This window comes from Columba livia, chromosome 4 (genome assembly GCF_036013475.1).
Source record: "Columba livia isolate bColLiv1 breed racing homer chromosome 4, bColLiv1.pat.W.v2, whole genome shotgun sequence".
NCBI classification, from domain to species: Eukaryota; Metazoa; Chordata; class Aves; order Columbiformes; family Columbidae; genus Columba; species Columba livia.
Genome location: NC_088605.1, coordinates 497,457 through 521,763, shown reverse-complemented (window position 1 = coordinate 521,763; position 24,307 = coordinate 497,457). Strand labels below are relative to the sequence as shown.

The 24,307-nt window shown below is 66.9% G+C and overlaps 1 protein-coding gene across 6 annotated transcripts in view; it reads right to left on the bottom strand.

Annotated features, from left to right (window-relative positions):
* Positions 1-127: 127 nt before the first annotated feature.
* The window catches only part of DCTN1 (dynactin subunit 1), a 44,190-nt gene continuing 20,010 nt past the window's right edge, over positions 128-24,307 (bottom strand). For 5 of the 6 annotated variants that reach the window (XM_065060107.1, XM_065060105.1, XM_065060104.1 and 2 more), the window contains 23 exons: positions 22,762-22,966; positions 21,674-21,752; positions 18,431-18,590; positions 17,900-18,004; positions 17,458-17,649; positions 16,188-16,304; positions 15,111-15,263; positions 14,295-14,455; positions 13,396-13,564; positions 9,357-9,425; positions 9,016-9,078; positions 8,757-8,906; positions 7,755-7,916; positions 7,354-7,485; positions 6,786-6,914; positions 5,744-5,886; positions 4,994-5,160; positions 3,893-3,907; positions 3,527-3,660; positions 1,825-2,014; positions 1,070-1,146; positions 837-926; positions 128-527 (listed from right to left, as the gene is read on the bottom strand). In XM_065060107.1, the coding sequence (XP_064916179.1) occupies positions 390-527; positions 837-926; positions 1,070-1,146; positions 1,825-2,014; positions 3,527-3,660; positions 3,893-3,907; positions 4,994-5,160; positions 5,744-5,886; positions 6,786-6,914; positions 7,354-7,485; positions 7,755-7,916; positions 8,757-8,906; positions 9,016-9,078; positions 9,357-9,425; positions 13,396-13,564; positions 14,295-14,455; positions 15,111-15,263; positions 16,188-16,304; positions 17,458-17,649; positions 17,900-18,004; positions 18,431-18,590; positions 21,674-21,752; positions 22,762-22,966 (3,000 nt within the window). In that variant the 3' untranslated portion in view covers positions 128-389. The remainder of the gene's footprint in view (positions 528-836; positions 927-1,069; positions 1,147-1,824; positions 2,015-3,526; positions 3,661-3,892; positions 3,908-4,993; positions 5,161-5,743; positions 5,887-6,785; positions 6,915-7,353; positions 7,486-7,754; positions 7,917-8,756; positions 8,907-9,015; positions 9,079-9,356; positions 9,426-13,395; positions 13,565-14,294; positions 14,456-15,110; positions 15,264-16,187; positions 16,305-17,457; positions 17,650-17,899; positions 18,005-18,430; positions 18,591-21,673; positions 21,753-22,761; positions 22,967-24,307) is intronic. The other variant, XM_065060110.1, reaches the window with a different exon arrangement.

Sequence of the window (24,307 nt, the reverse complement as noted above, 5' to 3'; positions counted from 1 at the left end):
CCCATGGTCTCCCCGGTCACCTCCGGGCCCCCCACGGTTCCCCCCGCCCCATCCCGTGACCTCCCCGCTCAGCCCCGGTTCCCTCCCGTGTCCCCCCGGTCCTGGCGCAGGGATGCGGGGCCGCGGGCGGTGTCAGAGCAGCTTTATTGGGGAGTGCGAGTGCCGAGGCCGGGGGCGCCGCAGCCCCGTGCCCGGCCCGCGGCTCGAGTGAGGGCTCCGGCCCCCGGTGCAGCGCGGGCAGCGGGGGGGGCCGGGGGCCCGTAGTGTCTGAGAGCGCTGGCGGCAGCGGGGGAGCCCCGCGGGGCCCGGCTGCCCCGGGGGAGGCTGGGGAGGGGGCGGCGGGGGCTGCTCTGGGGTCGCTCAGCGCGGGGGGCGGCGCGGGGTCCCGCTCAGGAGCCGAAGTGGCTGCGCAGCCGCTGGAGCAGCTCGGGGGTGAGGAGCAGCCGGTGCTCCCGGCCCTGCCCCGGCGCGCACGGGAAGCTCACTCGGCCGTAGTGCGCCATGCCGGTCTCCTGCTCCTGCTTGGCCTGCAGACACAGAGGCGGCGGGGGGCGGCCCCTGGGTGTCCCCTCTCCCTTCTGGACGTCCCCTGCCCCCCAGCTGGTCCCTGAACGTCCCCTCTCCCTCCAGCTGGCCCCTCCTGCAGCCAGGGACACCCCACGGGGACCCCGTGGGACAGGACAGGACAGGATGGCTACCATGTGTCCTGGGGTCACAAGCATCATGCGAGTCCAAAGGGGACAGAGCATGGAGGCTCCTGCCCCCCCTGGCCTTTGGCCACCACCCCAGGGCCCCGCACCCCCCAGGACCCTTCACCCCCCGGCCACGGGTCTCACCTTCAGGAAGGAGGAGGAGGGGAAGGTGCCGAAGTTGGTGGGGACGCTGGCACCCAGCTGCTGCTGAACCATCTCCCTCATCGTGTCATCCTGGGGGGACAAGCACCGCGAGGTCACCTCATCAAACGCCCCCCGAGGGCCTGGGGGACAGGGGGCCGTGCCCAGGGTGCCATGGGACCCCCACCCAGCCCCCCGTGCAGCCGAGAGCCGCCCCCAGGCGGAGCTGCCCGTACCCGCAGCGCGTCGATGGTGGTTTTGAGGGACCAGAGCCGCGCCGTCTGCTCCAGCAGCCGCGCCGACGAGCTCCGAGCTGCGGGAGACGAGAGGGGAGAGGCTCAGGCACCGCGGGGCTGTGACACGGACAAGCTGCCCTCTGCCACGAATCCCGGCACCGCGGACACCGGGGCCGATGGACGGCGAGCCCCACGGCCGGCACAGACCGGCACCGCGGCGCGAAGCGGCGGCCAGCGCCTGCCGGCTCGTGGCGGGGAGCAGGGGGTTCGCAGCAGGGAGGAGGAGGAAGGTGTCGCTCGGGACTCGGTGTGCGCAGAGCACGGCTCAGGTTGTCACCAGGGGAGGTTTTGGGGGGTGAGAGGCCGCCTGCCCAGCCAGAGCACCACGGAGGAGAGGCTGAGCCGCTGCCACGCTGTCCCCAGGCACAGTGCCACGGCAGGGACGGGGACTGCCACCTCGCAGGACACGAGCCTGGTCCCTGCCGCACAGAACCATCAACTCACGGAATCACTGTGGTTGGAAGAGACCCCTAAGATCACCCATAACCCAACTCTGGCACTAACTCGTGCCACCAAGATCCTCACCCCGGTCAGCCTGAGCCTCCCGGCATCACCGGCGCCAGCACGGACCTCGTGCGGGCAGCTCTGAGCGGCGCTGGAGCTCTGCCCGGCTCAAACCCCGCTCCGGACAGCGGCTGCGTGGGAAGGGGGTGCCGGTCCCGCCCGGGCGGTCTGTGTGTCTGTGCAGGACCTACCCGACTTGTTCTGCTTCATGTTGACGACCTTGGCGTTGGCGCTCATCTGGTAGAGGGTCTCGAGGAGCTGGCTGCTCCGGCGGTACAGCGCGTGCGTGGCCAGCGCCTCGGCCTGCCGGGCCTTGGGCACCGCGACCCGCGGCACCTGCAGCGGCGCCAGGCTGGCCAGCGCCAGCTTCATCTGCGCGCCCTGCGGGGACAGGGTGAGCCGCGGGGAAAGCGCGGTGCGACGGCAGCACAAACAGCTCAAAGGACAAAACAGGGTCTACAGCCGCAGACACGGCGATGTCCCCGGGCAGCGGGACATGGGGACACCCCTGGAGAACCAGCTGAGCCAGTGACAGAATTGGGGACGGGGAAATGGGCCGGCAGGTCCGTATTGCAGAACCGTAACCCATCAGTGGCCACTCACGTGACTCGTTAGATTTAAGAGCTGTCATTAGCAGCCCCACAGCTGTGCATAATGATATGCATAATTATATATCTGAAAATTACGACTAGCGGGGTGTTACTCAGTTAATGACATTATTTGCTGCTCTGCCCGTTTACCCAGGGTGTTCAATAAACACCTTGATCAGGCTGCACTGGTGTGTCTGGGGTCCCTGGTCTGACAGAAGGACCGAGGCTGGGCAGTGACACCCCGGCTCTGCTGCCACGGCCCCTGCGCTGGGACCCAGAGCTGGCCCTGCCCTGGAGCCCGAGTCCCTGCCCTGGAGCCCGAGCCCCTTCCCTTCCCATGGAGCCTGAGCCCCTGCCCTGGAGCCCGAGCCCCTTCCCTTCCCATGGAGCCTGAGCCCCTTCCCATGGAGCCTGCGCCCCTTCCCATGGAGCCCGAGCCCCTTCCCATGGAGCCCGAGCCCCTGCCCTGGAGCCTGAGCCCCTTCCCATGGAGCCTGAGCCCCTTCCCATGGAGCCTGAGCCCCTGCCCTGGAGCCCGAGCCCCTTCCCTTCCCATGGAGCCTGAGCCCCTTCCCATGGAGCCCGAGCCCCTGCCCTGGAGCCTGAGCCCCTTCCCATGGAGCCCGAGCCCCTTCCCATGGAGCCCGAGCCCCTGCCCTGGAGCCCGAGCCCCGTCCCCGAGCAGCTGGTGCTCGTGGCAGCACCGCGCTCACCGCAGCCCCACGGCAGAGCCGGGCTCCAGCCTGCACCGACCTGCTGGGCTGGACACCCCCGGCTCGGCCACGCAGAGCACGACCCGCCTGAGCCCCGGCTCTGGGGATCTCCCGCAGCTCTGTATCTATCAGCGTACCTTTGTATCTGCAGGTCTCTAGATGCCTCTATATCTCTGTATCTTGTTATATCTCTATAGGTCTCACATCTCTCTGTATCTTTATATCTGTGTATCTATTTGTATATCTCTGTATCTCTACATCTGTGTCTTATATCTCTATAGCTCTCACATCTCTCTGTACCTTTATATCTGTGTATCTACCTCTATTTGTGTATCGTTACATCTCTATATCTCTTGCATCTCTCTGTATCTCCATATCTGTATATCCCTATATCTGCATCTCTCTATATCTGTGTATCTCTGTATTTCTCTATATCTCCGTGTATCTCTCTATCTGTATATCCCTGTATCTCTGTATATCTCTGTATCTATCTCTGTATCCTTCTATCGGTGTCTCTGTGTCTGTCTCGCACCCCGTCCGTGGGGCAGAGCCCAGCTGTCCTGCCCAGCTCCCTCTCCCGGCCCCCTCACCTTGAGCCGGTTGTTCTCGCTCTGCAGGTGCTTGATGGAGAGCTGCAGGGCGTCGATCTGCTGCAGGAGCAGGGGCGAGTCCTTCACCTGCACGGGCCCCGAGCCCCCTCCTGCCACCGGGCCAGCGCCGACACCTGCGCACGGACCAACAGCCGCAGCGTGAGCGACCGCCACGCGGCAGGACACGGCCCCCGCTCTGCACCGCAGCCGTGTCACAGCCGTCACCCCATCCCCGGTCCCGGCGCCGCCCGGGGTGCCCCAGCCATCGGCTGCCCCGCTGCCCCAGGCAGGACCCGCTCCCCCCGCACCGAGCGGCTGGGACACCAAGCCCACGTGCAGCTGCGGCGGCGGCTGCGCGGCTCCTACCTCTCTGCTGGTCCTCTGCAGCGCGGGGGGGCCGGAGAGACAAGAAGAAGCAGAATTAAAGCCGAGGATGGAGCGTGGGGGGAGCCGTGGCCACAGGAGCCCTGGTCACCGCGGCTGGGTCCTCTGCCACCCCTGTCCCCTGGCGCCAGAGCAGTGACCGGCCACCCCACGGGGGCCGTGGGACCCCCTGTGCTGCTGCTGCAGGATCCAGGGGCATCTGGGGGGTGCGGGGAGCCCCGGCTGCAGCAGCTGCCTCTCCCTGCGGGTCTGGGGACACCCCCGCGGCCCCCAGCCTGTCCCCTGCTCGGCACCCCGAGGGCTGGGGTCCCCCCACCCGCACCCGTGTCCCCCGCTCCGGCGCAGGGGAGCTGGTGCTGGTGCGGTGCTCACCGGCTGCACACGCTGTTGGGGACCGACACCGCGCTGCCAGCGTCCCCAAGAGCCAGCGCTGGTGGCCGCAGTGACATGGGGACAGGCTGCACTCCACAAGGGCCGGGAGCTGCTGTGTGCAGGTGTCACCAAACCAGAATGGGGACCTGGACCCATCGGATCACGGCCACGCCGGGGCCAGGCTGCCCCACCGCCCTGGGGACAGAGCTAAGGGACACCCGCGCTCCTGCTGTCCCACGGCCAGCGCGGTGACAAGGCTGCCAGCGCATTGCCAGTGCCCCACGCTCTGCTCTGCCACCAAACTTGTCCCAGACATTTCTTGTGGGACGTGTCCCCCAAAGCGAGCGACGAGGAGGGTGCGAGCACCCCGCCACGCAGCACCCGCCACCATCACCACCCGCGGCTGCGGGGCCCCGGACAGCCCGGGGGACACCAGAACTGGGATTTCTCGGAGCAGCCCGTGCGGGGAGGCCAGGGGAGCTCCCCGGTCACCGTTACAGCCCAAACGCCACCTGTCCGGTCCCCCGTCACCACCGCAGGGGCTCTGCTGGCTGCAGGGAGGGCAGCGGGATGGGGACATGTTTGCTCCTGCCGCGGCCCCTGGGTGGTGTCACACGCAGGGCAGCCCCCGCGCAGCCCCGGGCTCTGTGTCCCCGCCATGTCCCCGTGTCCCTCCCAGCTGCAAAGCCCCCGCCCCAGTCGGTGCCGCACCTCCGGCGATGCCGGACACGATGGAGGCCACCCCCGAGGCGGGGGCTCCGCGCAGGCCCTCGATGGTCCGCTTGGACTGGTTGTTCAGGCGCTGCTTCAGCTCCACCTTCTCGGACTCCAGCTGGTCGATGTCGGCCTGCAGCGCGTCCATGGTCTCCTCGAACTCCCTGCGAGGGCACACGAGTCACGGGGCAGCAGGACACGGCGCCACAGCACCGCCAGCGCTGCCCGGCCCCCCGGAGCCCCCAGCGCCAGCACCGGAAACAACGAATCCTGTCTGCAACCGCGGACCTGCAGACTTGTCAAACCTTCCGGGTTCGGGTCCATCTGCTCATATAACAAAGAGAAGAGCGACTTGCAAATCGCCTTATCATGAACTACAGACACTCCTGCCCTTGCAGCTTCGGACACTTTGAACCCGCACGATTAGTCGAGTGGCTTTAACGCTCATCTCGAGACTATTGGATGAAGTGTCATTCAGCTCAACGTTGCTCTTTATACACTAAAGTGAATATGTAACCCATACGCAAATGTGTAGCCAGTTGGCTCCTCAGGTGTGAACGTAAGAAGAGTTTGTATGTAACGGCTGTTCCTTTTCTCGCTGGCTTTGTCCAGCACGCAGACTGTGCAACTCTGTAATAAACAATATCTCCCCTGTGTGCTGAACGTGGCTCATTTGTACGCCCAGGGGGTACAGAACCCCCCCCCGGTTTTGGGACAACACTGACGGCCCCCCCACCTCGCACGTACTTCTCCTTCTTTTTGAGCAGCGTCTGGGTCTCGTCCAGCTTCGTCTGTATCTTCTCCACGCGGTCGTCGGCGTCCTTGGACGCGCTGTCCAGCTTCTTCTCCAGCAGGCTGAGCCGCACGTTGGCCTCGCTGAGCTCCTCGCCCTGCGAGAGCGGGGAAATCAGAGCTCGGGGGGCCACCCAGGAACGCTCCCACCCCAAATCCCAGCTCCCCCGCGCTGCTGGGACCACATGCACCCGTCACCAGTGCGCCCTGGACCAGAACACGGCGGGGACAGGCTGGGACACCGGGGACAGGGAGGCGCCAGGTGGACGGCACCTCCTTGACAGCAGGAAGAACACATCCATGATCTGGCTGGGACTCGTCAGCCCCACAGGTGGCAAACGTGTCACCCAGAGCACGGTGTCAGCCAGCGCACGGTGTGACCCAGCGCACGGTGTGACCCAGAGCACAGTGTCAGCCAGAGCACGGTGTGACCCAGAGCATGGTGTGACCCAGCGCACGGTGTCAGCCAGAGCACGGTGTCAGCCAGAGCACGGTGTGACCCAGAGCACGGTGTGACCCAGAGCACGGTGTCAGCCAGCGCACGGTGTCAGCCAGAGCATGGTGTGACCCAGAGCACGGTGTCAGCCAGAGCACGGTGTCAGCCAGCGCACGGTGTCAGCCAGAGCATGGTGTGACCCAGCGCACGGTGTGACCCAGCGCACGGTGTGACCCAGCGGACGGTGTCAGCCAGAGCACGGTGTGACCCAGAGCACGGTGTGACCCAGCGCACGGTGTGACCCAGAGCACGGTGTGACCCAGAGCACGGTGTGACCCAGCGCACGGTGTGACCCAGCGCACGGTGTGACCCAGAGTACGGTGTCAGCCAGAGCACGGTGTGACCCAGTGCACGGTGTGACCCAGCGCACGGTGTGACCCAGCGCACGGTGTGACCCAGCGCACGGTGTGACCCAGAGCACGGTGTGACCCAGAGCACGGTGTCACCACGGCGGCTGCACTGGCCGGCAGGACGGCAGAGAGCGGCCGGGGAGCTGCTCACCTTGATCTTGAGGGACTTCTTCAGCTCCTTGATGACCGTCTCCCTGTCCTCCAGCTTCAGCCCCAGCCCCTCGGCGTCCGTGATCTCCGCCCGAAGAGCCGCGGCCCGCAGCTCGGCCGGGGGGGTGGGCTGCAACGGAGCCGGGGAGCACCGGCAAAATTAGTGTTTGATGGAGAATCCACGTGACTGCAGATGGGAGCATGTGGCGACAGGGGAACCATTCTCGGTCCCCGAGTCCCCAGCTCTCTGTCCCTGTCATGCCCCGAGGACAGTCCCCAGGTCCCCAGCTCTCTGTCCCCGTCACGCCCCAAGGACGGTCCCCAGGTCCCCAGCCCTCTGTCCCTGTCACACCCCAAGGACAGTCCCCAGGTCCCCAGCTCTCTGTCCCCGTCACGCCCCAAGGACAGTTCCCAAGTCCCCAGCTCTCTGTCCCCGTCACGCCCCAAGGACAGTCCCCAAGTCCCCAGCTCTCTGTCCCCGTCATGCCCCAAGGACAGTCCCCTCCTGGGGGTGGCAGCGGGACCACGGGGGGCCGCGGGGGGACCGGGATGCTCCGGCTCTGCCCCACCTTGCTCTGCGGCCTGTCCGCGTCGTACTCGCCCTCCTGCATGGCCGTGGCCATCTTGTTCATGGTGGCGATGAGGATGCTGCAGGACTGGCGCAGGCACTCGTAGGGATTGATGCCTGCGGTGCCGTAGATCTGCAAAGGACATGGGGAGGGTGGCAGGTGGCCCTGGGCTGGGCCCAGCCACCGTCACAGCCCCCTCCGCACCCCCCACAACGGTGGGGGCTCTCCCTCTGGGGGCTGCAGCGCAAGGGCAGCTGCGGGAGCACAGCGCAGAGCAGGGGAGCACAAAGCCCCCACGTTCTGTGTCCCCTGCCTGTTCCCAGCTCCGCACGGCTCTGCCCCGGCAGCCGCCCACGGCCGGTCCCAGCTCAGCCCGCAGCGCGGCAGTCGGGGCGTCCCACCTGCTCGCTGGCTTTGAACGCCAGGTCCTCCAGCTTCACCGCCTGCAGCCCCTCGTTCTCGGCCAGCGGAGCGATCAGCTGCGCCCCGGCAGCCGCCACCTCCTGCAGCACGGCCACCACCCACGTCAGGTGCTTGCGGCACTCCAGCAGCGTGTCCGACACCTGCACGGCAGCACCGCTTTGCTTGGAAAGGCCCCTCAAGATCATGGAGTCCAACCACACCCCACCCTGTCCCTGCCCCATGTCCTGAGAACCTCATGTCCGTCTGTCCAGTCCTCCAGGGATGGTGACTCCAGCACTGCCCTGGGCAGCCTGTTCAATGCCCCACAGCCCTTTGGGGAAGAAATTGTTCCCACATCCAACCTCAACCTCCCCTGGCGCAACTTGAGGCCGTTTCCTCTGCTCCTGGCGCTTGTTCCTGGGGAGCAGAGCCCGACCCCCCTGGCTCCAAGCTCCTTTCAGGCAGTTCAGAGATCAGAAGGTCTCCCCTCAGCTCCTGTTCTCCAGCTGAACCCCCCAGGTCCCTCAGCCGCTCCATCACACTTGTGCTCCAGCCCCTCACCAGCTCCGTTCCCTTCTCTCCACTCGCTCCAGCACCTCAAGCTCTTTCTTGGCGTGAGGGGCCCAAAACTGTCCCCAGGATTGGTGGTTTGGCCTCCCCAGGTCCCAGCACAGGGACGGTCACTGCCCTGGGCCTGCTGGCCACACCAGTGCTGGTACCAGCCAGGATGCTGGTGGCCTCTTGGCCACCTGGGCACACGCTGGCTCATGTTCAGACACTGTCACCAACACCCTCAGGTCCAGCAGAAACAGGGTGGTTGGGACAGGCAGAGACACACATACAGCTTCCCAGCTGCACCACTCGCCTGCCCTGCTCTGACTTTGACTGGTCCCGTGGCAGCACCAGCAGCAGCAGAAAGACAGAAAGAAACTGAGGGCTGGAGAAAAGCAGGTTACAAGTCCCTGTCTCCACCTCACCCAGAGACACAACACCCCGTTCACCTGCTGCCCGAAGCCCAGCGCCGCGGGGATCCCCGGCGCGTCCGTCCCGGGCATGCGGCGCCGGATCTTCTTGCAGAACTGGCGGATGTCGCTGCAGGACGTGTCCAGGTCCTTCAGCAGCAGCGGCAGGTCGGACGCCTCCTGCCCGGCCTGGGCGCAGACAGCGGAGCTCAGAACTGCTGCCAGGGGTCACAGGGAGCCCCACGGAGCCCCACGGAGCCCTGCCCAGCCCCACGGAGCCCCACACAGCCCCACGTACCTGCAGGAAGGCGCGCAGGCGGCTCACCTCCACCCCCATGCAGTCCAGGGCGCTCTGGGTGAACTGCAGAGCAAACACAGGCATGGTCAGGCCAGCGCGACAGCGGCTCTGGGAAACGGGGGTCCGGTCTGGGCCGCTCTGGGACAGCCCCTCCGTGCACCACCCCGACACGGCTCCAGCGACACTGGAGCAGGAAACGCACGTTCAGCCCATTTTTGGTTTACTCCGTGGGGCACAGGACGCTGGTGCCGCCCTCGCAAAGCGATCTCGGGGTGGGGGACAGGAAGGGCAAAGGCAGACGACAGGCAGCAAGGAGAGAGTGGGGTTATTTCCCCCTTCACCTTGATGTGGTCGGCCAGCTGCATGGTGCAGTCCTCAGCCTGGTCAGCCAGGTGGATGCTGTACAGGTGCTGTGGAGAGAGCAGGGATCAGCACCCTCAAACCCAGTGAGGAAACGCACAACAAAAACCCCAAATGCCGGGGGCTCGGCCTCACTTTTAACTGGAAGTGACCCCGCCTGAGAGCCTCCGAACGTTCAGCCCTGCAGAGGAGCTGCTGGTCCTGAATCCAACGGGTCTGCAGCCCCGGCCGCAGCACAGAGCTGCACAGACGTGGAGGGGGAACAGCACCCTGCACCCCCCAGGGGCAGACACAGCCGCGGGGACACCGGCACAGAGCCATGGGGGACACCGGCACAGAGCCACGGGGGACACCGGCACAGAGCCACGGGGGACACCGGCACAGAGCCATGGGGGACACCGGCACAGAGCCGCGGGGGACACCGGCACAGAGCCATGGGGCACACCGGCACAGAGCCGCGGGGGACACCGGCACAGAGCCATGGGGCACACCGGCACAGAGCCGCGGGGGACACCGGCACAGAGCCGTGGGGCACACCGGCACAGAGCCGTGGGGGACACCGACACAGAGCCGCGGGGGACACCGGCACAGAGCCACGGGGGACACCGGCACAGAGCCGCGGGGGACACCGGCACAGAGCCACGGGGGACACCGGCACAGAGCCGCGGGGGACACCGGCACAGAGCCGCGGGGGACACCGGCACAGAGCCGCGGGGGACACCGGCACAGAGCCATGGGGCACACCGGTACAGAGCCATGGGGACACCGGCACAGAGCCATGGGGACACCGGCACAGAGCCGCGGGGGACACCGGCACAGAGCCATGGGGCACACCGGCACAGAGCCGCGGGGACACCGGCACAGAGCCATGGGGCACACCGGCACAGAGCCGCGGGGGACACCGGCACAGAGCCATGGGGCACACCGGCACAGAGCCATGGGGGACACCGGCACAGAGCCATGGGGCACACCGGCACAGAGCCATGGGGCACACCGGCACAGAGCCGCGGGGACACCGGCACAGAGCCATGGGGGACACCGGCACAGAGCCATGGGGACACCGGCACAGAGCCGTAGGGGACACCGGCACAGAGCCGCGGGGGACACCGGCACAGAGCCATGGGGACACCGGCACAGAGCCATGGGGACACCGGCACAGAGCCATGGGGACACCGGCACAGAGCCGCGGGGATACCGGCACAGAGCCATGGGGGACACCGGCACAGAGCCGCGGGGGACACCGGCACAGAGCCGCGGGGGACACCGGCACAGAGCCATGGGGACACCGGCACAGAGCCATGGGGACACCGGCACAGAGCCGCGGGGACACCGGCACAGAGCCATGGGGGACACCGGCACAGAGCCATGGGGGACACCGGCACAGAGCCATGGGGACACCGGCACAGAGCCATGGGGGACACCGGCACAGAGCCATGGGGGACACCGGCACAGAGCCATGGGGAACACCGGCACAGAGCCGCGGGGACACCGGCACAGAGCCATGGGGGACACCGGCACAGAGCCATGGGGGACACCGGCACAGAGCCATGGGGGACACCGGCACAGAGCCATGGGGCACACCGGCACAGAGCCATGGGGACACCGGCACAGAGCCATGGGGCACACCGGCACAGAGCCATGGGGACACCGGCACAGAGCCATGGGGACACCGGCACAGAGCCATGGGGCACACCGGCACAGAGCCATGGGGGACACCGGCACAGAGCCATGGGGGACACCGGCACAGAGCCATGGGGAACACCGGCACAGAGCCATGGGGCACACCGGCACAGAGCCGCGGGGACACCGGCACAGAGCCATGGGGGACACCGGCACAGAGCCATGGGGGACACCGGCACAGAGCCATGGGGACACCGGCACAGAGCCGTAGGGGACACCGGCACAGAGCCGCGGGGGACACCGGCACAGAGCCATGGGGACACCGGCACAGAGCCATGGGGACACCGGCACAGAGCCGCGGGGATACCGGCACAGAGCCATGGGGGACACCGGCACAGAGCCGCGGGGGACACCGGCACAGAGCCGCGGGGGACACCGGCACAGAGCCATGGGGACACCGGCACAGAGCCATGGGGACACCGGCACAGAGCCGCGGGGGACACCGGCACAGAGCCATGGGGACACCGGCACAGAGCCATGGGGACACCGGCACAGAGCCGCGGGGACACCGGCACAGAGCCATGGGGGACACCGGCACAGAGCCATGGGGACACCGGCACAGAGCCATGGGGACACCGGCACAGAGCCATGGGGGACACCGGCACAGAGCCATGGGGACACCGGCACAGAGCCATGGGGACACCGGCACAGAGCCGCGGGGGACACCGGCACAGAGCCATGGGGGACACCGGCACAGAGCCGCGGGGACACCGGCACAGAGCCGTGGGGCACACCGGCACAGAGCCATGGGGGACACCGGCACAGAGCCGCGGGGGACACCGGCACAGAGCCGCGGGGACACCGGCACAGAGCCATGGGGGACACCGGCACAGAGCCATGGGGACACCGGCACAGAGCCATGGGGACACCGGCACAGAGCCATGGGGGACACCGGCACAGAGCCGCGGGGACACCGGCACAGAGCCATGGGGACACCGGCACAGAGCCGCGGGGACACCGGCACAGAGCCATGGGGGACACCGGCACAGAGCCATGGGGACACCGGCACAGAGCCATGGGGACACCGGCACAGAGCCATGGGGGACACCGGCACAGAGCCATGGGGACACCGGCACAGAGCCATGGGGACACCGGCACAGAGCCGCGGGGGACACCGGCACAGAGCCATGGGGGACACCGGCACAGAGCCGCGGGGACACCGGCACAGAGCCGTGGGGCACACCGGCACAGAGCCATGGGGGACACCGGCACAGAGCCGCGGGGGACACCGGCACAGAGCCGCGGGGACACCGGCACAGAGCCATGGGGGACACCGGCACAGAGCCATGGGGACACCGGCACAGAGCCATGGGGACACCGGCACAGAGCCATGGGGGACACCGGCACAGAGCCGCGGGGACACCGGCACAGAGCCGTGGGGCACACCGGCACAGAGCCATGGGGGACACCGGCACAGAGCCGCGGGGGACACCGGCACAGAGCCGCGGGGACACCGGCACAGAGCCATGGGGCACACCGGCACAGAGCCATGGGGCACACCGGCACAGAGCCGCGGGGACACCGGCACAGAGCCGTGGGGCACACCGGCACAGAGCCATGGGGGACACCGGCACAGAGCCGCGGGGGACACCGGCACAGAGCCGCGGGGACACCGGCACAGAGCCATGGGGGACACCGGCACAGAGCCGCGGGGGACACCGGCACAGAGCCGCGGGGACACCGGCACAGAGCCATGGGGGACACCGGCACAGAGCCGCGGGGGACACCGGCACAGAGCCATGGGGGACACCGGCACAGAGCCATGGGGGACACCGGCACAGAGCCGCGGGGGACACCGGCACAGAGCCGCGGGGGACACCGGCACAGAGCCGCGGGGGACACCGGCACAGAGCCATGGGGGACACCGGCACAGAGCCATGGGGGACACCGGCACAGAGCCGCAGGGACACCGGCACAGAGCCGCAGGGACACTGGCACAGAGCCGCGGGGACACCGACACAGCGGGTCCTGTGGGTTCCAGAGGTGAAAACATCCAGGGGAACGTGCTGCCAAGCAGCTGTGAACGCTGTGTCCCAGCGCAGGATTTCCAGCCGTGGCCCTGCCAGCCAGGCTGTCCCCACCCCCACCCCGCGGTCACACAGACACTGTCCCCTCGGCCCCCCATACAATATTACAGAATCACAGAATGTTTGGGACCTCCCCAGCCCCTCAGTCCCCCTGCCATGACAGGGACATCTTCAGCAGCTCAGGGTGCTCAGAGCCCCGTCCAGCCTGGCCTGGGATGTCTCAGGGACGGTTCATCCTCCACCTCTCTGGGAACCTGCCCAGGCTCCCACACCCTCAGGGCAGCAATTCCTTCCTCGTGTCCCCCAGACCCACCTGGTAGTACTTGATGGCTTTGGTCAGCGGCTCCACGTTGACCGTCTCGTCCAGCTGGTCCTTGTGCAGCAGCTCGATCAGGAAGTCCAGCGAGCGCTCGTGGACGCTCATCTCAGGGTACAGCATCCCCACCTTCTTGTAAACCTCCACACTGCACTTGTTCAGGGCCCTGGGGAGGGAACGTGGTTGGCAGGGCTGGGACAGACCCCTGCTCCAGGCAGCATTGAGCCACGTCCCCAGGGGCAAAGGGATCCCTGAGCTCTGGTCACACCGAGCCACGTCCCCAGGGGCAAAGGGATCCCTGAGCTCTGGTCACACCGAGCCACGTCCCCGGGAACAAAGCCGAGCAAGCCTCGGGGTGAGAAGCCCCCAGCCGCGAGCATTTGGTGGCTGCTGGCATTTGCAGGGAAAACGCGGCTCCGCGGTGCTGCCGTGCGCTGCCAGCGATGGGCTCACACAAACCACGTGTGGGCTGACACGGGGACACCCACACGGGTACCCGGGAAGGGACACGGGGTGCGGGGAGAGCCGGCTCGTGGGAACTGGAGCCTGAGCCAGCTCAAGGCAATATGCACAACATCTCCTGGCAGCAGAGATGGAAAACAAACAGCCGGAGGCTGCCGTGGCCTCGGGACACGGTCCCGGCTGGAGGATGAGCAGCACGTGCGGGAGGATCGGATCTCTTCCCGTGTCAGCTCTTGGGAGGAACAGAGGGGAGGACTGAAATGGAAGTGAACACCCCCCTCACGCGGCAACAGCTGGGATCCCTCGGCTTTCCTCCAGCCCAGCTGCCAAAATCTGCCGCTGCGGTGGGACCGGCTGCAGCGCTGCCCCGGCTGCCGGAGCTGCAGCACGGGACGAGGGCGAGGATGAGGACGAGGGGAAGGCCGGGTACTCACTGCTCATATTTGTGCAGGGTGGCCTGCAGGAGGCTCAGCGAATACACCAGCCCCGCGGCAAAGCTGAGCTGCTCCCCGGCAGCGCCGCGCAGCCCACTGCGCTCCGCACAGCTCTCGGTCAGGTCAAACTTCTCCTGAGCCTGCTTGCTGATCAGCTCGGCCTGTCGGGAACAGGGAAAACCTCAGAGTCCGCCCGCGCGAGCTCCCATCTGCCCCACAGAGCCCGGGCCGGCCCCACAGAGCCCGGGCCGGCCCCACAGAGCCCGGGCCGGCCCCACAGAGCCCGGGCCGGCCCCACAGAGCACGGGCCGGCCCCACAGAGCACGGATCAGCCAAACGCCCCCGGAAAGCAGGAAAAGATTTCTGCAGCGCAGAAGGGGAACAAGCGGGACAGCAGAGCGCGAAGCCCCCTCGGTGCCGAGGACACCGCGGTCACCCTGCCCCGACCAAACCGCTGGGCTCGACCCAGCGGTACCACAGCTGGGAGCTCCCCACGCCGCGCCCCACCCCTGCGGGCCCGGTTCACCCCAGACAGTCCCGAAAGGGCTCAAACGAGTAAACACTCCAAATCCCAGAATCAACCGGGACAGAAAGAAAGCGACATTTCCCACAGAGCCGTGTGGCACGGCCACCGAGCCCTGGCCAGCCCAACCAGCACCACAGGAATGAACAACACTCCTGGCCCCAACAGCCCCGCTCAGGGGATGGTCCCAGCTCAGATGGTCCGGGCTCAGGAGACAGCCCCAGCTCAAAGCTCCGGGGCAGAACCACCACAAGCTGGTGACAAGGCCCAGCTCCCCCGGGCGCCCGTCCCACCTTGCAGATGAGGCGCGGGATGAGCAGCAGCACCAGCACGCAGTCGTGGTCCCCGCCGTGGCGCAGGAAGCTGTCGGGCATGAAGGAGGTGAGGAGCGAGACGTGGCGGTTGGCCTGCTGCACCTCCATCTGCCGCAGCTCCATCTCGATGGCCTGCAGGGACACGCAGTCAGGGCAGCCCCTGCTCCCCTCCCCAACCCCTGTGTCCCAGCCCCTTCGGTGCTCTAAGAAGACAGATCATCTTTCCTGCCGGGACACGGCAGCCGCCCGGCTCCCAGCTGCACGGGAGACGTTTGCTCACGACAGCCCACGGGGACCGGCCTGGGCTCTGCTCTAACCCGGGTACGGGACACCAGGTGTGCGAGCTCACAGGTTTTCCTTCCCCCACCAGCGTTCAGTGTGATCACAGAATCTCAGAACTGCTGTGGTTGGAAAAGCCCCTCAAGATCATGGAGTCCAACCACACCCCACCCTGTCCCTGCCCCATGTCCTGAGAACCTCATGTCCATCTGTCCAGCCCTCCAGGGCTGGTGACTCCAGCACTGCCCTGGGCAGCCTGTTCCAATGCCCCACAGCCCTTTGGGGAAGAAATTGTTCCCACATCCAACCTCAACCTCCCCTGGCGCAACTTGAGGCCGTTTCCTCTGCTCCTGGCGCTTGTTCCTGGGGAGCAGAGCCCGACCCCCCTGGCTCCAAGCTCCTTTCAGGCAGTTCAGAGATCAGAAGGTCTCCCCTCAGCTCCTGTTCTCCAGCTGAACCCCCAGGTCCCTCAGCCGCTCCATCACACTTGTGCTCCAGCCCCTCACCAGCTCCATTCCCTTCTCTCCACTCGCTCCAGCACCTCAAGCTCTTTCTTGGCGTGAGGGGCCCAGAGCTGCCCCAGGATTGGCGGTTTGGGCTCCCCAGGTCCCAGCACAGGGACGGTCACTGCCCTGGTCCCGCTGTCCCCCCGCTGTGACAATGCCCACGCTGTGAGCTCTGGGCACGCTGGTTCACAGAACGATCCCTGTCTGCGCACGGCTGCCCAGGTCACCACGGGCACAGGTCACCATGGGCACAGCTCTCCTCCGGCCATACCTTGGCGTGCGCTTTCGTCTCTGCAAATTTAATCTTGAAGTCGAACATCTCAGGCGGCGGCTGCTGCTGCTTCTCGGCAGACGCTTCTTGCTGACTCATGAGCTCTCGGTTCACGTCCTGGCACAGAAAAGAGCTGCTGTGAGACATAGAAAACCGGCCCAGAGGAGACCTGTGGTTCCCCAGCCCCCCCAGCACCCCACACTCAACCCCAGCGCCACGGGGGCTCCTTGTGCAACGCGCACAGTGGTGGATGGCAGGACAGGAGGGGAATACATGTGCTTTCCACGCACTGGGCTGACAACACGCTGTACTAAAGCCAAGGAACCCTCAACTCACCACCCATCTCCTTCCCGGCCAGCAGAGCCCCAGAGAACAACCCCGGTGCTGAACAACCCCGGTGCTGAACAACCCCGGTGCTGAACAACCCCGGTGCTGAACCACCCCGGTGCTGAACCATCCCGGTGCTGAACCACCCCGGTGCTGAACCACCCCGGTGCTGAACCACCCCGGTGCTGAACCATCCCGGTGCTGAACCACCCCAGTGCTGAACCACCCCAGTGCTGAACCACCCCGGTGCTGAACCACCCCGGTGCTGAACCACCCCGGTGCTGAACCATCCCGGTGCTGAACCATCCCGGTGCTGAACCATCCCGGTGCTGAACCATCCCGGTGCTGAACCATCCCGGTGCTGAACAACCCCAGTGCTGAACCATCCCAGTGCTCAACAGCCCCAGTGCCGAACCCCCCAGCGCTGAACAGCCCCAGCGCCGAGCCCATAGCGCCGAACAGCCCCAGCGCCAAACAGCCCCAGGGCCAAACAGCCCCAGCGCCGAACCCCCCAGTGCCGAACAGCCCCAGCGCCGAGCCCCCCGGCTGCTCTGCCGTGCCCAGGCCTCGGTCCCAGCCTGGCGCACGAGCAGCAGAAGCTGCAGTAGCGTGTGTTTTTATCACAGCGTATCCACAGGTGTGCACGGCCTGGCTGCAGCTGGGCGCTGCCTGCGGGGCCCGCGGGACGAGGCAGGGGACAGGCAGGGCTGCCAGGGTCACCAGAAGCACGGGGGTCTGGCACTGCCAGAGGTGCCAGGAAAGCTCCCGAGGAGCCCTGGCCCAGCCCCAGCGCTGTGTCCTGCGGTGCCACCTCCCCGAGCGCAGGACGCAGCCGCTGTCCCTGCCGGGGCCACCTCTGCTGGGGACGCTCCTGCCCACCCCTGCCCTGTCTCCCTGTTGCCGAGGGGGGTCCCGGAGGAGCAGGGGACACGGGCGGGCGCACCTGGAGGTGAGCGGTCAGCTCTCGGTACTTTTTGATGGTCTGCTGGTAGTCAGCCACGGTCTCCTGCGCGGCCTCCACGCGCTTCTCGGCCTCGCGCACCCGCGCCGTGGCCATGTCCAGCTGCTCCCGCAGCTCCAGCTCCGTCTCCCGCGCGTTTTCCTGCAGCTCGTCGTTCATCTCATTCATGGCTTCCTGGTGGGGTGGCAGGATGGGACATGGTGACACCACAGCTCAGCCAGCCAGGGCTGTCGGGCATTTTCGGGTGCAAGGGGCGCGTTCTGCTGAGCAGAGGGCTGCACCGCTGGGAAATGACAGTGGGGCGATGCCTGCAGAGGTTCCCCGGTCCCTCCCCACCCTTACACCAGCCCAGCCCCACACCAGGACCCACGGCAGCGGCACGGACCCCCCAGTACCCGCCTCGCTGCAGCGGGGTCCGTCTTACCAGGTCCCCGACGGTCTCGCGCAGCTCCCGGACCTTCTCCTCCAGGTCGAGGTTTCTCTCGGTCAGTGTCTCCACCATCTCTTCAGCCCCCAGAGCAGCATCCACCTGCAGACACACACACGTCAGCCCCGCCTGGCGCTGCAGCCGCCCCACGGTGGGTCACCCTGCCGGCTGCGGCACACGGCTGGTAACCACAGCGCCCAGCCAGGGCTGCGGGTTTGCCAGCGCAGCGGGTCCCTCCTCAGAGCAGCGTCCCTGCAGAGAAACCACCCAAACCAGCGCGGGCAGCAGCCCCGCCAGTGACCTCAGGACGGGCACCCAAAGAGCAGCTCTGGCTCCTGGGTGGTCACCGGCTCCGTGGCTGCGGCACCGGGCAGAACAGTTCCACAGCACCCAGCCCGGCGGGGCGGCAGGAGCTCTGCGCACCCCCGGCCCAGCCCCGCTCACACAGGGTCACGGAGCACATCGCACAGGGTCGGTCCGGGTGGGTTTGAATGTCTCAGCAGAGACTCCAGCTCCACGTGGCCTCACCTGCTCCTTCAGCTCATCAACCGTCTTCTCCGCCTGCTTCAGCTCCTCCTGCAGCTTCTCCCTCTGCTGGCGCAGGGACTCCAGCTCCGTGTTCTTCTTCTCCATCTGCTTCTGAAGCTTCACGTGTTCCTGCTTCTCCGAGGCAGACAAGTCCCGCATCCTGGGGAGGAACAACCAGCCCCATCGCAGGCCCCGCTGCCAGAGACCCCGTTCCCCCCAGACGCTGCTCCTGGTGGGCACCAGCAGAGCCAGGACCCCCCGCCCTGGGGGGACACCAGCAGCATCCCCTGAGAACAGCCCCTTGACAGCGAGCGGTGGGGGAATCAGTGCCTGAGGCAGCAGCTTCCTTGGGGAGGGTGAGACCGAGAGGGATGGAGAGAGCAGAATGTGGAAAAACAGACACCAGAGACAAGCAGGAGCAGCTGGAAGCGGGACAGGCTGGAGCACGGAGAGCAAAGAGTAAGTCACATCCACAGGCTTCTGCAGTGCGAGAGAGCTCGGGAGCAGAGAGCACGAGCAGCGCCGGGAAAGAGCTCGGGAGCAGAGAGCACGAGCAGCGCCAGGAAAGAGCTCGGGAGCAGAGAGCACGAGCAGCGCTGGGAAAGAGCTCGGGAGCAGAGAGCACGAGCAGCGCTGGGAAAGAGCTCGGGAGCAGAGAGCACGAGCAGTGATGGGAAAGAGCTCGGGAGCAGAGAGCACGAGCAGCGCTGGGAAAGAGCTCGGGAGCAGAGAGCACGAGCAGCGCTGGGAAAGAGCTCGGGAGCTGAGAGCACGAGCAGCGCTGGGAAAGAGCTCGGGAGCAGAGAGCACGAGCAGCGCTGGGAAAGAGCTCGGGAGCAGAGAGCACGAGCAGCGCTGGGAAAGAGCTCGGGAGCAGAGAGCACGAGCAGCGCTGGGAAAGAGCTCGGGAGCAGAGAGCACGAGCAGTGATGGGAAAGAGCTCGGGAGCAGAGAGCACGAGCGGCGCCGGGAAAGAGCTCGGGAGCAGAGAGCACGAGCAGCGCTGGGAAAGAGCTCGGGAGCAGAGAGCACGGGCAGTGATGGGAAAGAGCTCGGGAGCTGAGAGCACGAGCAGCGCCGGGAAAGAGCTCGGGAGCAGAGAGCACGAGCAGCGCCGGGAAAGAGCTCGGGAGCAGAGAGCACGAGCAGTGATGGGAAAGAGCTCGGGAGCAGAGAGCACGGGCAGCGCTGCGAAAGAGCTCGGGAGCAGAGAGCACGGGCAGTGATGGGAAAGAGCTCGGGAGCTGAGAGCACGAGCAGCGCCGGGAAAGAGCTCGGGAGCAGAGAGCACGAGCAGCGCCGGGAAAGAGCTCGGGAGCAGAGAGCACGAGCAGCGCTGGGAAAGAGCTCGGGAGCAGAGAGCACGAGCAGCGCTGGGAAAGAGCTCGGGAGCTGAGAGCACGAGCGGCGCTGGGAAAGAGCTCGGGAGCAGAGAGCACGAGCAGCGCTGGGAAAGAGCTCGGGAGCAGAGAGCACGGGCAGCGCCGGGAAAGAGCCCGGGAGCAGAGAGCACGAGCAGCGCTGGGAAAGAGCTCGGGAGCAGAGAGCACGGGCAGTGATGGGAAAGAGCTCGGGAGCAGAGAGCACGGGCAGCGCTGGGAAAGAGCTCGGGAGCAGAGAGCACGAGCAGTGATGGGAAAGAGCTCGGGAGCAGAGAGCACGGGCAGCGCCGGGAAAGAGCTCGGGAGCAGAGAGCACGAGCAGCGCTGGGAAAGAGCTCGGGAGCAGAGAGCACGAGCAGCGCCGGGAAAGAGCTCGGGAGCAGAGAGCACGGGCAGCGCTGGGAAAGAGCTCGGGAGCAGAGAGCACGGGCAGCGCTGGGAACGGCTGTGGCCGCCCGGGGAACAGCGCTGGTTGTGTGAGCACCGAGGCCGCAGGTGACAGCCCCAAACAGCCCAGGGATGTGAGTTCTGGAGCTCCTCACATTCCGACCTCTGCCCCCCACATCATATGGACACTGTAGTTCCAGAGGACTACTGCCAGACGCCTCTCCCGTTTGTCATTTTGTGTGACTGTCACATGTTGCCATGGTGAAATACACTGCTTTGCAATGGGGTCCATTGCACGCTGTATCTGGATGGGAGCCCTGGCACAGACGGCGCTCAGAGCGGGACAGCGGGGCTCTCGTGGGACAGAACCAGCCCGGGGAGCACCCAGCTCTGGGGAGCACCCAGCTCTGGGGAGCACCCAGCTCTGGGGAGCACCCAGCTCTGGGGAGCACCCAGCCCGGGGAGCACCCAGCCCAGGGAGCACCCAGCCCGGGGAGCACCCAGCCCGGGGAGCACCCAGCTCTGGGCAGCACCCAGCCCAGGGAACACCCAGCTCTGGGGAGCACCCAGCTCTGGGGAGCACCCAGCTCTGGGCAGCACCCAGCCCAGGGAACACCCAGCTCTGGGGAGCACCCAGCTCTGGGGAGCACCCAGCCCGGGGAGCACCCAGCCCAGGGAGCACCCAGCTCTGGGGAGCACCCAGCCCGGGGAGCACCCAGCCCGGGGAGCACCCAGCTCTGGGGAGCACCCAGCCCGGGGAGCACCCAGCTCTGGGGAGCACCCAGCCCGGGGAGCACCCAGCCCAGGGAGCACCCAGCTCTGGGGAGCACCCAGCCCAGGGAGCACCCAGCCCGGGGAGCACCCAGCTCTGGGGAGCACCCAGCCCGGGGAGCACCCAGCTCTGGGGAGCACCCAGCCCGGGGAGCACCCAGCCCAGGGAGCACCCAGCCCAGGGAGCACCCAGCCCGGGGAGCACCCAGCCCGGGGAGCACCCAGCCCGGGGAGCACCCAGCTCTGGGGAGCACCCAGCCCAGGGAACACCCAGCCCAGGGAGCACCCAGCTCTGGGGAGCACCCAGCCCAGGGAGCACCCAGCCCGGGGAGCACCCAGCCCGGGGAACACCCAGCTCTGGGGAGCACCCAGCCCAGGGAACACCCAGCCCAGGGAGCACCCAGCTCTGGGGAGCACCCAGTCCAGGGAGCACCCAGCCCGGGGAGCACCCAGTCCAGGGAACACCCAGTCCAGGGAGCACCCAGCCTGGGGAGCACCCAGTCCAGGGAGCACCCAGCCCGGGGAACACCCAGCCCGGGGAACACCCAGCCCAGGGAACACCCAGCCTGGGGAGCACCCAGCCTGGGGAGCACCCAGCCCGGGGAGCACCCAGCCCGGGGAGCACCCAGCCCAGGGAACACCCAGCCCAGGGAGCACCCAGCCAGGGGAACACCCAGCCCGGGGAACACCAGTGCTCTCCTACCTCACCAGAGCCTCCTTGAGCCTCGCGTTCTGCTCCTCCAGCTGCTTCACCTGGTAACTGGAGGCGGCCCCGTCCGAGCCTGCGGCAGAAAGGACACGTTGTTCCGCCTGCGCAGCCACAGCAGCTGCTGCCGGAGCCCGTTCCCGCACCGCCGGGACGGGCAGACGTGCAGGACAGCCGAGGGGAGCGCATCGGTCCCTCTGCAGCCAAGCAAAAGCGAAGCCTTGTGCTCAGCACCGGCGTTTGCGGGCTGAGATTCCCCAGCGGCACCAGAGCCAGCTGTGCAGATGAGGAACCTCCACAGCGACCCGCGGACCACCCCGAGCAGCCAGCGGGCTGCGGCACAGCCACACGGCGCTGGAGACCAAGAGCTCCCAGCTCCTGACCCTCCCGCTCAGTGACACAAACTCCGACCAAAGCCACGGCTCCCCGCAGCCGTTTCCCGCCCCCGGCAGCTCCTCCGGCCCCGTGTTTGCCGCGGCCCCCCTGCCTGCGGGTTGGGGCTGGTTACCAGCTGCGTGCCGGCACTGGTGTTCAACGACCGGCTCCTTTCCTGCTGGGTGTGATTTCTAAAGCTCACCTTGAATCGCGAGAGCCAAGAGACCCCAGGGAACCCAAACAAGGGCAACGTGCTGGTTCTGAGGCTGCTCAGTGCAAAGCTGCGAGGTGGGATCAGTAACAAAAGCTGCTGCGTTACCTCCCACATAAAGTGTGTCCCATCACACACCTTTTGGGGTGGGATTCCCCCAACCCCAGGGACAATGAGAAGCGTTAAAACGAAGGCTGAGCTTTTCCAAGCCCAGGACAGGGACACCTGTCCCCAGGGTCAGAAGCCTACGGCTCCATCTCGGCCCTCCCAGCGGGGCCGGGACCCAAAAGATGAAGCCGAGCTGCTGCTGACTGCCCGGCTGCGACAGTGGCATCTGTGCCACCCAGCGGGGCTGGGGACACGGCAGGACCCTCCCGCGGCTGTTGGAAACGGCAAAGCGCAGCCTCAGCCCGTGCACAGCGCGCGCCAGCGCTGCCCGCAGCAGGCACCGCTCTGTCCCGCGAGCGGCTGCGGGGACCCCCCACCGCCCCCTTCCCACCTTTCTCCTCGATCTCGTGCTTCAGGATCTCCAGGTCCATGGTGAGATATTCCACCTTCTCCTTCAGGGAGTCCACCTCCTGCTGCAGGGACTCGGCTCGCTCCTCGGCCATCTCCTTGTCCAGCGTGGCCATCTCGATGGCGTCGGCCGTGTCCGCCATCTCCTCCATGTAGCGCTCCTTGGCTTCCAGGGCATCCTTGGCCTCCTGCGGGGCACACGGGGTGAGACCTGCCCGGGGAGCGCGGGGCCGACAGCGGACAGAGCCCTCTCACCACCAGCCAGGCCGGACTGTCTGTCCTCCCAAGGGAGGCCCACGGCCAACTAACAGCTCGCTGGGCTGGGAGGGGCCGGCCCAGCGCCGGAGCCCATCGCCCTCCTCACAGCACGGCCCAGCGGGAAAGCGGCTGCAGGCCAGGACACGGATGTGAAGGCAGAAAATCCTTAGGCTTGTACTGGAGCAGACAATCAAACAAACCACCGGGGAAACAGCAAGAATCCTCCCGGGAAAACCAGGGCAGAGAGGCAGAGGCTGCTTTGCCAGCACGGCCGGGTCCCAGGAGCGGCAGGCGCGGGGACAAGAACCGGGCCCTGGCCCTGGGGAGGGACAAGGGAAGATCCCACCTGCAGCAACACCTCAAACGACACCCAGGGGCTCAGCAGGAGCCGAGAGGCCACGGGAGAAATGAGAGACCTTCTCCTAAACGAGCCACACCACGGTTAATTAGCTGCAAAGCCCTGCGGCGTTCGCTGCCTTGTACCCGCAGCCCAGCGGGGCAGGAGCTCGGAGTGCGTTAGTTAAGGAGATGAGGTTTAACTAATTAAAGTCTGTGTTAGAAAGTCAGGATCAGGACTCCCTGGGAAGCCAATGCAGAATGGAACCCAAGCCGGAGGGGCCAGGAGCGACACGGCGCCCAGGGCAGGGACGCGGTGCACAGGAAGGGACGCGGTGTGCAGGGGACAGATGCGGTGCACAGGAAGGGACGCGGTGTGCAGGGGACAGATGCAGTGCACAGGAAGGGACGCGGTGTGCAGGAAGGGAGCCCCCCCGATGTCCCCATCCCGGAAGGGACAGGACTCGTGTGGCCATGCTCCGGGGGGCTGGGACCCCCACAGAGCGGCTGCTCCAGGCCCAGCTGGAGCCCCACACATCCCCGGGGATGGAGACACCCAACACCCCTGAGCGCCCTGCGCTGGTGACTGATCATCTCCACAGGAAAAGGGGGCTTCTTATGTTTAAAAGCAATTTCCTGTATTTCGGTTTGCGCCGTCTTTTCCCACTCTGGGGGGGCACCACAGGAAGGATTGGGCTCCATCTTCTTTCCTTCCCCGTCAGGTATTCACACCACCCATGAGACCCCAGGCTCCCTCGTACAGCCCGCGCACGCCCGTCACGACGTCCCCAGCTCGGACGGGGCTCCCGAGCACCGGGGCCGTCCCAGCCCTGTCCGGCTCACTCAGCCCGGCTCCCAGACAGAGTCCGTTCCCATGTCCTGAGAACCTCATGTCCGTCTGTCCAGCCCTCCAGGGCTGGTGACTCCAGCACTGC